Source organism: Macadamia integrifolia, unplaced genomic scaffold (assembly GCF_013358625.1).
Source record: "Macadamia integrifolia cultivar HAES 741 unplaced genomic scaffold, SCU_Mint_v3 scaffold2344, whole genome shotgun sequence".
In the NCBI taxonomy this organism is placed as follows: domain Eukaryota; kingdom Viridiplantae; phylum Streptophyta; class Magnoliopsida; order Proteales; family Proteaceae; genus Macadamia; species Macadamia integrifolia.
Genome location: NW_024868649.1, coordinates 53,525 through 67,840, shown reverse-complemented (window position 1 = coordinate 67,840; position 14,316 = coordinate 53,525). Strand labels below are relative to the sequence as shown.

General features: G+C 38.9%; 1 protein-coding gene across 2 annotated transcripts in view; it reads right to left on the bottom strand.

The window, feature by feature from the left end:
* The window catches only part of LOC122066321 (nicotinate phosphoribosyltransferase 2-like), a 58,271-nt gene that overhangs the window by 15,460 nt on the left and 28,495 nt on the right, over positions 1–14,316 (bottom strand). For both annotated transcript variants that reach the window (XM_042630143.1, XM_042630142.1), the window contains 4 exons: positions 13,450–13,551; positions 10,888–11,004; positions 9,981–10,039; positions 7,023–7,197 (listed from right to left, as the gene is read on the bottom strand). In XM_042630143.1, coding sequence (XP_042486077.1) covers positions 7,023–7,197; positions 9,981–10,039; positions 10,888–11,004; positions 13,450–13,551 — 453 coding nt within the window. The remainder of the gene's footprint in view (positions 1–7,022; positions 7,198–9,980; positions 10,040–10,887; positions 11,005–13,449; positions 13,552–14,316) is intronic.

Genomic DNA, 14,316 nt, shown 5'->3' with positions numbered 1-14,316 from the left:
AAAAAAAAAAAAAAAATTGCAGCTCGTAAAGTTTTACGAGTGCCTTCACAAGGAAACAAATGGTGCATTAAAAAAATGTTAATAACAATTCATTATTACAATAAAACAGGGGTGGAACACCTCTCTAAACTAACATAGAAACCAGTAGAAATACTCCGAAATCTGTAAACAAATTAACATTGAAACTATACTTAAAGCAGTCATATGGATTTCATAATTTACCTAGTCAAGTATTCCAATCGAGAGCCAGTTAGGAAATTAAATCTGAGCTACCTTGAACCACATGGTACTCGAAATAATTAGATGCATTGTTTGGGGTCCATGGTACTTGTATGAAGCCCACTGATGGATCCAGTTGGACTTGCTTTAGTTTAGGGAAGTAAACCTAGCGTTGGTTTGACTAATTCTTCCGATTATTTCAGTATCTTTCAAGTTGTCTTGACATTCTTCCCTAGAGTTGACAGAATAAGCGTAAAGTAAAAATAAAATAAATCATCACCATGATTCAAAACTGGATATGCACACAGTATGGGGTTTTTCCTATAAATACATCAAGGAAGATCAGTTTCATCCCATACACTTTTAGTTTATTTCACAAAACATTGCCTTGATCTCCCCCACCCTAGTTTTCTTGCTTCTTTTCAAGTATAGAGGTAATGACAAGATATTTTTATGAACTCTGGTACTCTGCCATGGGAAGGAGTAACTATAAGAAACTTAGGAGCAAAAGTCCAAAAGTATCAATAATTAATTACTTTTGCTATCACCACTGGCACTGAAGTTGCTATTAACACTTATCAGAAGTTGTTCCACACAGCTCCTTCAATAAAAACCAGAGTATAGTTGCCAACTGTGATTAAATGACACTAGATGGACTTTGAAAAAGGGAGATGGGAAACATTACTACAGAACATTACTACAGAACAATTTTCGGTGAATAGTTTGCAAGGGCAAGATGTTAGAGATACTAGTTATGTTACTCTAAGGGCAGTATTGTAATTTATCTTATGTTTTATTTTCCTTTTCCTCCTTAGAGAGGTATGTGTAATACCTTGTAAATATATTAGTAAAGGATATATTGGTGTATGTGAGATTTCTCTCACAACACGCTATTCCAAGATACCATCGATTCCCTCTCTTCTCCCTCTTCTACTTCTCCATCTTCTTCCTCATCTCATATCTCATTGTTCCTCTCCATTGACATATTCTAACTTGGTATCAGAGCTTCTTGTAAGGTTTGGTTTGAGAGTCGAACTACTTGTCTCCTTCCTTTTTCTCTTCTCTTTGGAACCCAGGTTACAAAGGGGTTCCAAGGAAAGGGACTTTTATGTAAAAAGCTTGAAGAAACCTTGAGGGCGGCATGCAAGGAGACCATGGAGACACTAAGGGAAGTTTTTCTTTGAAGAAAGGGACACTTGCAGGTTGCAAGAACCAAAACTGGGCTTAGGTAAGCTCACCGCCAGCCCTGGAGTATTTTTTTCCCTTTTCTCTCTCATCTGGTCAGCTTTGGAGCTGAAACCAGGCCCATTTGGATCGCCCTAGGGTGTAGTATTAACCCTCTTGGTGTCATTACAAGCCTCCTTGAGTTAGACAACCACAACTCAAAAATATCAGTCCATATAGGGTACTGCCTGCCCTGTTTTTGGTTTTTTTACTTTAAAAATATTGCCTGTGATGCTTCCGACTACTATTTGCTTGTGAGGTATGATGTTTAGGGCTATTTAGCTCCTATGTTATGATCCTACACCTTGAAGGAGGTAGATGTATTCCTTTGAAGTGTATGCTTGGATTGGTGGTTGGTTTTTTTTTTTTTTTTTTTTTTTTTTTTTTTTTTTTTTTTTTTTTTTTTTTCTGGTTCAGGGAAAGCAATTTTTTGGGTAGAGTTTGCACTCCCCACCTTGTGTGTGACCCTTTATCTACAATATGTCTAAAGATAGTGGCCTTGGAGCCCTCTTTGGTGATGTTTCAGCCAGTGTATCGAGTGGTGCTCCTCCTCCTCCTCCGATGGTTTTTGATAACCCACATACCTAGATCTCTATTGTGAAGTTGGACAACACCAACTATTTGGATTGGGCTCATTCTGTGAAGCTTTCCTAGCGGAGTAGAGGAAAGCTAGGATATATTAGAGGTACCATTAAGGCTCCTAACCCAGAAGACCCAACATATCCAAAGTGGGAGACTGAGAACTCCATTGTTACGACATAGCTGATTTTTTCCATGAAACCTGAGATTGGAAGAAGGTTTATGAGGAAAGAAATGGCCAAGGATATTTGTGACAGTGTTACTAAGACTTTTGACCGTGTGGGTGACTCAGCCAAGGTTTATCAACTACTTCAGAAGGTCATTGGCATGAAGCAAGGGACTAGGACCATTTCTGAGTAGTACAACACTGTCATTAGTCTTTGGGAAAAGTATGATCATTATAGGGACCTCCAACTGTCCAATCCTGAGGATGAAGCTAAGGTTTATCGGATACTTGAGAAGGAACGGGTTCTTATTTTTCCTGGTGGGTTAAATCCCGAGTATGAGCCAATCCAAATTTAAATTTTAGGTTGGTCTCCTCTTACATCCCTTGATGAAGTGTGTAGTTATTTACAGAGTGAGGAGACTAGGCGGGTGGCCATGGAACATACCCCTTCTCTTGAGCGGTCAACTCTTATTACTAGCTCTCAGAAGGATTAGCGTGGTGCTGGCCGAGGCCAAGGTCCACCTCGTGGAGATAACAGACGATGTGATCATTGTGGGAAGTCTAGGCACACCAAAGAGAGATGCTGAGTTCTATATGGTCGACCTCCTGGCATGCGTGGTGGTTCTAGTGGTGCTCGTGGTAGACCTAGTGGGGGAAATAGAGCCCACAACGTTGAGACTGAGTATGCTACTACAGGGTTTGCTTCTGGCTCATAGCCAGAGAACAGTTCCCTTACTAGGGAGGATATTACAGCATTCCGCAACGTCATGTCTCAATTGGGAGGCTCATCATCTTCTTCCCATACAGTGCCAAAGTCCTTAGCTTCCGCAATGCAGGTTTCCTCATTTGCCCCTTCCACAGCTCCATCTTGGGTTATTGATTCGGGTGCTACGGATCATATGACTGGTACGTCCCATTATTATGATACGTACTCTATTTGTTCTGGTAGAGATAAGGTCAGGGTTGCCGATGGCTCCCTTTCCTCCATTTCTGGTAAAAGTAGCATTCCTATTACTTCTTCCATTTCACTTGATTATGTTCTTCACGTTCTTGACCTTACCCGTAATCTCTTCTCTGTAAGTCATGACAAAATCTTTAAACTGTTGTGTCACTTTTTTCCCTTCTCATTTTCTCTTTCAGGATTTGGTGACGAAGAGGATTATTGGCAATGGGCGTGAGGAGAAAGGATTTTACTGACTTGAACCTTAATCACCTTTTTGGCTACAGATCAGTCTTATATATGTGGACGTACTGATAACAGTTCTGTGGATTCTGTGATGTTGTGGTACCAACGTTTAGGACATCCATCTTTTGTTGTTATAAGGAAACAATTACCTCATTTATTTACTTTTTTTCTTAGTTCTCATGTCTTTCATTGTGAACCATGTATTTTTGCTAAAACATTGCCGTTCCTCTTATCCTTATCATAGTAATAGATTAACTGTTCCTTTTCATATAGTGCACTCTAATGTTTGGGGGCCTTCTACAACTATTTCTTTACTTGGTTTTCGTTACTTTGTTTCTTTTGTTGATGATTTTTCCAGTGCTACTTGGATTATTCTGATGAAGCACAAAAGTGATGTGTATGATGCCTTTAAATTTTTTTATCATATAGTATGTACACAATTTGATACCAAAATTAAAATTATTCGTTCTGACAAAGGGGGGAATATATGTATGGTGGTCTTCAAGACTTTTTTATTGACCATGGCATTATCCATTAGCTAGCTTGTATTGACACACCCCAACAAAATGGGATAGCTGAGAGGAAAAAACGCCATTTTTTGGTGGTCAGTAGGAGTCTTCTCCTTGGCATGTATGTTCCAACAACTTTTTGGTCTGATGCTCTTCTTACTACTGCTTATTTGATCAACCGTATACCAACACAACTCCTTAGCTCCAAAACTCCCTTGGACATCTTGTCTCCTCAGTCTTCTTCTTTCTCTCTTCCACCCAAAGTGTTTAGGTATATTTGTTATGTCCGTGTTAATAAGTCTTCTCGGACTAGACTGGACCCCAAGGCACTTCAATGTATCTTTTTTGGCTATTCTCCACTACCAAGGGATAAAAGTGCTATCATCCTTCTTCCAGACGAAGGCTTCTCTCTAAAGATGTCACCTTCCTTGAGTCTGCACATTTTTTTGTCTCTCCTCAACATCCTTTTCAGGGGGAGCATAATGGAGGTGAAAAGGCTACTGATGAGATCCCTTTTCTTTCCCCATTACCTATCTCTCCTTTTATGCTTAACATTGGGAACCATAAAGAGGGAGATATTATTGATGTTGGTGATCATTCAAGAGGTGGTTCAGGTCCAGGTAATGAAAAGGAGACCATTGTGTACACAAGGAGGAACAAGAAGACCTGCCAAGAGTCTTCTTTGAATCCAACTCCTGAGATCCACGCTCCTCAGTCAGGTAATATTCTTCCTTCCACATCAGAGTTAGATCTTCCTATTGCTATTAAGAAGGGAAAGAGAGCTTGTACTAATCCTATAGCCTAGTTTGTTTCCTATGACTCTCTATCCCCTACAGGTGACAGGTGTTGCATTTACTATTGCTCTCTCATTTGCTTCTATTCCCAAGAATGTTTCTGAAGCTATGTCTGACCCAAAGTGGAAGCAAGCTATGACTGAGGAAATGATGGCCCTTGAAAAAAATTATACCTGGAAATTTGTTGACCTTCCAAGGGGGAGAACTCCAGTTGGATGCAAGTGGGTCTACATAATCAAGGACCGGTCAGATGGTACTATTGAGAGGTACAAAGCAAGGCTGGTGGCAAAATAATACAATCAAGTGTATGAGATTGACTATCAGGAGACATTTGCTCATGTGGCTAAGCATAACACCATAAGGGTCCTTTTATCTCTGGCAGCAAAAAAGGATTTTAGTTGGATGTGAAGAATGGCTTCCTACATGGCGACTTAGAAGAGGAAGTGTATATGCAAATTCCTCCTAGCTTTAAGTTCCCTTCAAATGTAGGAAAGGTGTGCCTTCTCAAACAATCTCCAAAGGCCTGGTTTGAAAGGTTCCGATAGGCCATCCTAAAGAATGGCTATTCCCAAAGTCAGGCTGACCACACTGTTCACTAAGCATGGTAATGGCACCATCACAACTTTGATTGTCTATGACTCTATGTTGATGACATTGTGGTAACTAGAGATGACAGAACTGAGATAGTCAATCTGAAGAACTACGATCCTTAAAGTATTTCCTGGGGATTGAAGTGTCTAGATCCAAGAAGGGCATAAACATATGCCAAAAGAAGTTTATTCTAGACCTCTTGAAAGAAACAGGAATGTTGGGCTGTAAGCCTACAAGTTCTCCTATTGAGCAGAATCATAATCTGCGGGAAGATGCTCACCCTTCTCTTGTCGATGTGGGGAAATATCAAAGGTTAGTTGGGAAGCTTATTTATTAGTCCTTGACTTGTCCAGACATTACTTATGCAGTGGGGGTGGCGAGTCAGTTTATGCATTCTCCAAAAAGTGGGCGCTTGGATGCGGTTTACCACATCCTCTGGTACTTGAAGTCCTCTCCAAGAAAATGACTACTTTTTTCCAAGCATAACCACACGAGGATAAAAGGCTTCACTGATGCAGATTAGGTTGACTTAGTCTCTGATAGGAGATCTACATCAGGCTATTGCACATTTGTAGGTGGATACCTAGGGCCCATTTGATAACGTTTCTGCCGTTTCTGTTTCAAGAAACGGCAGAAACATAAATTTCCGTTTCTAGAAACAAAAACGGAATTGAAGGTGTTTGATAAGTCATATTTTTAGAAGTCGATAATAACCAGTGAAAAAATGGCCACAATTCGTTTCCAGAAACGGCGAACTTGTTTCGCCTGGGTCGTTTCTTGAACCATAAATAAGTATACATTTCTATTTTTATTTCTGAAAATAAGTGAAACGAAACAGTTTTATCAAACGCTTTTTGCTCTGTTTCTACTGTTTCTGGAAACAGAAACGGCAGAAACGCGTTTCTTGAAACGTTATCAAACGGGCCCCTAGTTATATAGCGGAGCAAGAAGCAATCTGTGGTGGCTCGGTCTAGTGCAGAGGCATAATTTAGAGCCATGGCTCATGGAGTGTGTGAGCTTCTCTGGTTGAGAAGGCTGGTCCAAGAATTGGGTTTTGATACTGAGGCACCTATGAGACATTATTATGACAACAAGGCTGCCATAAGTATAGTCCATAACCCTGTGCAGCATGATAGGACGAAGCACATAGAGGTGGACAGACACTTCATTAAAGAGAAGATCGACAATGGTTACATATGCACACCTTTTGTGAGGACTGGAAATCAGCTGGCTGATATCTTTGCAAGGTCTTATTCATCATCAGTTTAGTTCTCTGCTGTCCAAGCTGGGAATGCATGATATTTATTCTTCAGCTTGAGGGGGAGTGTTAGAGATATTAGTTATGTTACTCTAAGGGCAGTATCGTAATTTATCTCCTGATGTTTTATTTTCCTTTTCCTCCTCAGGAAGGAATGTGTAATTTCCCTCCTTAGGGAGGTTTGTGTAATACCTTGTAAATATATTAGTAAAGGATATATTGGTGTATGTGAGATGTCTCTCACAACACACTATTCCAACATAGCATCGATTCACTCTCTTCTCCCTCTTCTACTTCTCCATCTTCTTCCTCATCTCACATCTCATTGTTCCTCTCCATTCACATATTCTAATTCAAGATAGAGTAAACAGAATTTGAATTTTTTAGGGATGCTAGTTTCTTACTTCCCATGAATTCTTAATAGAAGCTTCAGCATTCTCAACATGAAACAGTAAACATATATTTGGTCTGAACTATGTTTGATTTCAGAGTTCACCTGCTTGTTCAAAGCATCTATAGTTTCCTCACTAAGATCATTGCTCGCAGTAATAGCCATCCTTCCAAATCCAGGCACTCCAAATTTTTTTTCAATTGCACAAAAGATCTTCCTCGTCTCACTAGACAAATATGCAAGATCACCAGAATCCAACCTAATTCCAACTGCTTTGTACCTGCAAAATATATATCTCACCACTGAGAAAAAATTAAAATGCAAAAAAGAATAACTGTAGTAGGAAGTCTTCTAGACAGAAAGAAAATCAAAGGGCAAAGAAGGCCTGCTCTTGCAAGTGCTTCTCTTACCCTCTTAGCACATTTCCTATAGATACCCTACTGTATTTAGGCCCTACCATATTCAGGGGCATATGAATGAACCTCCTTTCCAGCCACACACCTTTCTGAGGGTGACAACTTAGGCTAGGATGAATTTAGCTCCACCAATCACTTTCTACATCTCAAGTCCTTCAGTAATTTATTGGCAATTCGGTCACCCACCAAAAACCTAATTTTTTCCTAAGCCTTGAGAGCATGCTAATTGCTAATCCCTCATCTCAAGATCATCATCAGCAGTCCTACCTGATCACCTCCACCACTCTAACTCATTGTTTGGCAGCACAACATTCACCCATAACATTAATGATACCCATTAAAGACAGGAAAATTACTGAACCATGTGCAAAATAAGTCGAAATGCCTATATTTGTCCGTAGAAAGGCCATAATACCTTTGAAATTATTTTCAGGAAATAAATCAAACAATTAGTAACACTGCAGATGAATTAGTATTTAAGAAAAAAATAATGAGGAATTTTGGAAGAGAATTATGATTTAGCTTTCGACAATTTTGTGGTTTGTTTGATATTTCTTTTTCTTCTCTCTTTCTCCTGAATAAAGACTTTATTAGCAAATATTAGAATCAGGATACAAGATGTAGTACACAACTAAAGTGCCACAAAAGCCAAAAACATAAAGGAATGATATTTATTTCAATGAAATCCAGAAACCAATCCTAGCTCTTACAACTCCTTTTTCACCAATTGTCTGCTATCTTATTGGCTAACCTCACCTTTTAAGGTAGAAGTTAGAGATGATGCAAACCTAAAAAGATGGGAAATTTTCCTTGTTCAATAAACGTCACTCCAGCAAATGAATTATACCACATCTGCCCAATGATCTAAATCTGCAAAAACCGTGCTAATCACCGATTTACCAAACTATTTTATCCATGAAAAGAACAACATCATCCTCTCCCAATGAAAACATTCAGCATTCATCCTCCAAAGTAAACACACAATAATAGCCAACATTGTTCTGTGCTGGAGAAACTTTCCTCTTTTCCCAATTCCCTGAACCATAGTACCATGGTTAAAGTGATGTTCATTTATAACCATCTTTTCTTTGATTGCCCTTGTCCCTCCTCAATCTAGAAAAGAGTTCTATCTTCCCGCTGCCTGCTAGAAGATGCCCTCTCCCTCTTTCCCGAGAATGGGTTTGGGTTGCCATGACCTTTGCTGGTAACTATATTTGTGATACTGCTGGGAAGCTTGCCATTGGTGCCACCATTAGCCACATCTGGATGGAGCACAATCTTTGTAGATGGACACCGAAGATCCTTGGATTTGATTTGGAAGGCCATCTTCTTTGATGTTAGCTTTAAGTTGGTCACTTCTTTGACCATCTACGCCCGATTTGTGATTCCCCAAGGAACAGGCTCATTGTTGTGTTTTGGGCCCTCCCCATCCTGTCTAGGGGTTTTGTTGTTTTCTTTTATTTGTATTGTTTCCCCCTCCTTGGGCGCTTGTATTCCTTCCCCATTTCTTCCTCGGTAATAAATTAATTATTCACCCAATAAAAAAAAATTAGTATAAATATCACTCGAAAACACCGAGATCTTGTGAAATAGTTCGGTTTCAATCAAGATTGAAATAAAACTTGGTGTGACTCAGTAGAAACGCAAGGTTTCGATCAAAATTTTTGCATTACAGCTGAAATTTTGGTTTCAATTAGTTTCAGTACAAAACAGTGCAATAAAAGCATTCTTCTGCCAAGAACTGATCTCATTTGCAGCAGCCAACAATTCCAATAAGAGTCCAAATTGGAAGTCAAACTTCGGTCCCTGTTTCTCGATTATCCTACCATCGGATGGACCTCGTCTTTTGAAGTATTCTTAGCCCCTGTTAGGCCTCCCTTCGATCAGGATTTGGAGCTCATCTGACATACAGATCTGAAGTTATCTTGGTTATCTTCTACTTACTATTTTCTGTTCTCTTACATTCTAATTCTGTTCTTGTGAGTTTCTGCAGATCTGTCCATTGGATCAAGGCCATCTTGGGAGTACTTAAGCAGCAGCATATTACCTACTTGAATCAACTTCCAGCTACATCGAAGTACTGATTCTTAAGTTATTTGATTCTCCTGGAAACAGCCTCTTCTGCGAAGCGGGGGGTAAGGCTGCGTATACTTGCCCCTCCCAGACCCGCAGTGCAGGAGCCTTGTGCACTGGGTTGCTCCCTATTACCGCGATTCTGTCCTGTGTCTTGTTGTCCATAAAGTCCTACAGATTAGTGGTCTACATTAGATTCCTAGAACGCATTTGACGATTTTGTGAAACCACAACCTTTCCTCTTACCCATCCATGACTCAAATGTTCAGAAGAACAACCGAAGAATGTTCTGCCCAATAATATTCATTCACAGAAGCACTAAAAGCATTAAGTAAAAATGTTAGTCATACATTTTACCGTCTGCATTTTTTTTTTTTTTTTTAATTCATCCAAAAAAAAAAGCAGAAGGTCAAATGTATGACTAAATAAAAAAGTAATAATGAAGCAATATAACAATATGAAAGAAAGGAAAAATATGAAATAAAAGCATCAAAATAAAACCTATATTGATAGAAGGAAAAATGAATTTTATTAGAAAATAGATTCCTTAGTGTAAAATACTATCCAAACTTACCCCAAATCAGAAAGTGCTAGAGCAACTGCACAGAAGTTGGGAATACCACTCTTCATAACCTGGTTAAAACTAAAAAAGAAGATGTCAACGAAAAGAGGTGCACCTGAACAAATAAGACAGTATCATTCAACTGACAAGAATAATACCATTATAATGGCTAATGACAAGAGAGATGAACTCCCAAGAAATATGGCAATGCTTGAAATACAGGAGTTCAAACGGAAAATGGTTTATATCCAAGTATAAATTAAGTTGTAGATAGCATGACTACAGAACTAATTTGCATCAACCACACATGGCGTGCCATCTCTAGCATGAATCTTAGCTGATTGTTACATTATACAGGAACATGGTACGAACAAGAACAAGTTTTCAAGACTCATGAAGAATATAGAAACTAGGATTCCCTGAAATATAGCGAATATGCCATAAAGGAGATCCCCATATAACATTGTCTTACTAGAGAAACTTCAAGGAAAATTCCATTACAGGAAATCACCCAAATCACTGATACCCATCTTGTGAAGATATTATTATGGAAAATAGTCAGCTATACAATTGATTTTAAGCTTTAAGCTCATTAAACAGTGATCTGAAATTCTGAACTTTGACCGTAAGTTTGAAGCTTGTCCCAGATAACACTCAAAAGAGGAGGGAGACAAAAGGATTAAAAAAATGAGGTAAACAATGCCTCTAGTGCTTCACGGTGATGAACTAAAACTTAGGATCAGAATAAGAAATAGGAAGCTTCAGTGCAAATATAGTAAGATTGATTCTCAACATCAGCAGTGGAACAAACAGTACTCTGTCAAAACAGATTGAGGATACATGATTTATTCGTATATGAGATATAAAAACTCGAAAAAGTAATTGAGCATTACTATGTGGTCTGGACCAATTAGCTTACGTCATATGTGTCCACAAGGGCTAGAAAATTAGCAGGGAATGCCAATGCATATGACGTGAAAGCTGCCAACTCGCTTTGGTTGGTCTCACCAAAAATGCCACGCAATGAGCCTGTCCACTGAAAAGCAAGCAGAGAGAAATCAATTAAAAGGAAGCTAGACTGAGAGAGTAAGAAAAATAAGGAGATACACAATACAAAAACATTAGGTGCAACATGACAACATATGCAGGATGTTCAGAAAATCTGTAATGCTAATGCAAGATACAATTGATTAAAGATAAAGCTGTGATATGAAATATTGAAACGTGAATGAATATAAGTAGAAGCATGGATTTTTCACTTTGAGATAGCACCACTGAATTTCGTTAGAATTGACTTTGCAGGTAAAACAAGAAGATTTGGTACATTTGGCATCTGCAATCACTAAAACATGAGATAATGCGATATTAAGGAATGGCGAGCAAAAGTGCAAACACAGATAACATAAGCATTTCCAGTATGAGTTTTCTACCATGTGGAGGTTTTTACCAATATGAAAATTTTGTTGAAGTGTCCAACCCAAAAGCTTAAGCTATTAGGTGGAGAGGACCAAATGGTATATGAAGTGATCCAACATCCCTGAGTTTTCCATCATGGATTATTCCCAATAGATTTCCCATCGTTAGTGCAGGTCACAAATTTAGAGGACAATTCTCACTTTAAGGTCCATTTACATTCTACCTTGCATTCCTTGCTGTCTAAAGATCTCTTCTACCCTCACACAAACACCCACACTCAGACACACACACACCAACCCACCTTTCACTTACAGAAGAACCCCTCTGACATATGGATGAGACGAAAACAAACAATACATATGAAACAGACACAGAGATTAGCTACCACAGTAAAATAGCCAAGCTTGGCTACATGTCCTATGATCTGAACCAAGTTGAGGGATGACAGTTTGCATTCTAACCATCAAATAGACAGAGAACTGATCCTCTCCACTGTCTAAATGCCTGGCCCACCTCAATTATATGGGTCACCATGTATTCTTCCATTGTATTATCAGTGGCAGACTGATCTCCAAAATTCAGACTTGGCAACCATTTGTCAAAGCTTAATTTTTCTAAATGGAAAAACACAGCTGCACTGAACTCACCACAAGTAGACTGAGCTATATGTGGACTGGATGCCATGTGGCGGAGTCATGAGACATGTAGTGAGGGATGGCTACTATGAACTAATTATTATTTCTTGAGAATAAGTTTGGGACCAGTGGGGATGTTCACTTTACTTATTTCAACATTGCGTCTACGAAGAAATAGAATGACACAACCCCTGCCAAAACTGAAATATTTCAATAAATTTCATATGTGAATTTCAATAAGAATTTCAAGGTGTGCAAGTTTCGCTTGCAGGGTTTTTCAGCTTGCAGGGTGGACCTGGGCTAGGATTCAGTCCCGATGTCGGGCCATTGCGGGGCCTAGGCTGAGGCCTCGGTCTGAACCGAACTGGACCCGACCCTGTATATTTAAATAATAGTGTATATGTAATATATTACTAGAATATTTTAATACAATACATAACTACTAACTATGTATAATAGTATAGATGTATATTGTTTATCGGCCTTTATTTCTCATCCATATATATATATATATATATATATTTTCTAGGTCCAGGCTGGCCCCCTTGCTGCCCCTAAGTATTAAATTAGATTATTAATGTATTACAATATAGGGTCAATCAGAGCCAGCACGGCCCTTAAATGGCTAAAATTAGGGGCTGACAGGGTGAATCAGGTCCCGCCCAGCCAGGCCCAATAAGGGTCAATCGGGGCCAGACTGGGTTAGGCTGAGCCGACCTGGGCTGAGATATCCCGACCTGACCTAGGGGTTGGGTTGGGATTGGGATTGGGATTGGGCTGAGTTAAGGGAACCTAAGGTGGGGCTGGGATTTAAAATTTTCGACCCAGCCCGACCGTGTTGCACCTCAATTTCATTTTGAAACCGAAATATTTCACCAAAATTTCGACATTTCTGTTGAAATTTTGAACCATGCTCTCTCTCTCTCTCTCTCTCTCTCTCTCTTTGCCACAAAATGGATCCTTTCTTATTATTGACTTGTATTTATAGATGCTATCACTATTTATCCTTGCTACTTGTGTTCAAGTGGGATTATTCCTGCCCTTTGTTATTGCTTTAGGTCATTTTGTTAGTTAGACAAGTATATGCCTCTGATTAGGTGTTGAAGTTAGGAAGTTAGTCAGAAACTTGGTTAGATAGTCGTGTGTGTGTGTGTGTGTGTGTGCACTGTATTGTTAACTCCTTGCAACTACCACACGTTTTTGGATATAATACAGCAGGAAAGATCCCTTTCCCCTCTAGTTTTTGGCGCCTTTCTATGTCTTCAGCAAGGAAAACCCTACATTTATCTAACACCTCTAAATTTGTGCTACATTAGAGAGTGCAGCTGAAATTAGCAATAGGTTAGTAGATGGAAGGTTCACTGAGAAGTCTGTATGACCAAACAAGTGGATTCTAAAAAGGAATTAAACAGTCCTGAAAAGAAACCAACCTGAATTTTGCTTAGCCAGGTCTGCACCAGACTAACAAAATCTTCACAAATACTTGATCCATCACTACTGCGGATAGATTTGTCAACAATCTCATCAGGACTCTGCACATTATATTATAAATTAGACCAATTAGATTGTAGTTTGCTCAATAAGAAAGTATAGCTAGAGCTATGTCACAGAATAAAAGTATTAAGTAATAATCCTATATAGAAAAGGAAACAGAAATGCAGAACTTGACAACTGCCCATACTGGATCATGGAAACAGCTAATAGGGAGAGAAAAAAAGAAGACAGGGTTACTTCCCAACTGTAAAGTTATCAAGGTAATAAACATGAAGAGAAATAGATTTGCCAATGAATTGGGAAAAGTGCAAATGCATTGACACAAAAGCAACAAATCTCAGAAACAAAACCTCTATCAAGCCAAGTTAATTATCAGTTAATAGCTCCATGCCAAAAATTAGCAGATGGCTACAGGGAACCTGTTCAAAAATTTATCTATTCAAGGCCGAATATCCTGTTAAAGCATTATCTCTCTTCAAATCTTTCGTCAACACCATCAAGCGAATATTAGCTTGTAAAAAAAATTCTTGATGTCCAGGTCTGTCACAAAAACCTTTGCCTCAGGGCATAGGAGAGAATTCAAAAAGCACATCAATGCTAAATAAATGGCATAACATATCATGTATATGATAATTAAATATAGTAAAAGTACCAAAGGAGTAAGAAGAACATCAAAACATTCATGATCTGTATGTGAATGAGTCGAATTACTTATCCCTCAGTCTATTAGTGAACTATCTCTCCAGGGATTGTGAAAGATGTTCCACTAGAAATATTCTTGTTATTGCTTCGATTCATATTCC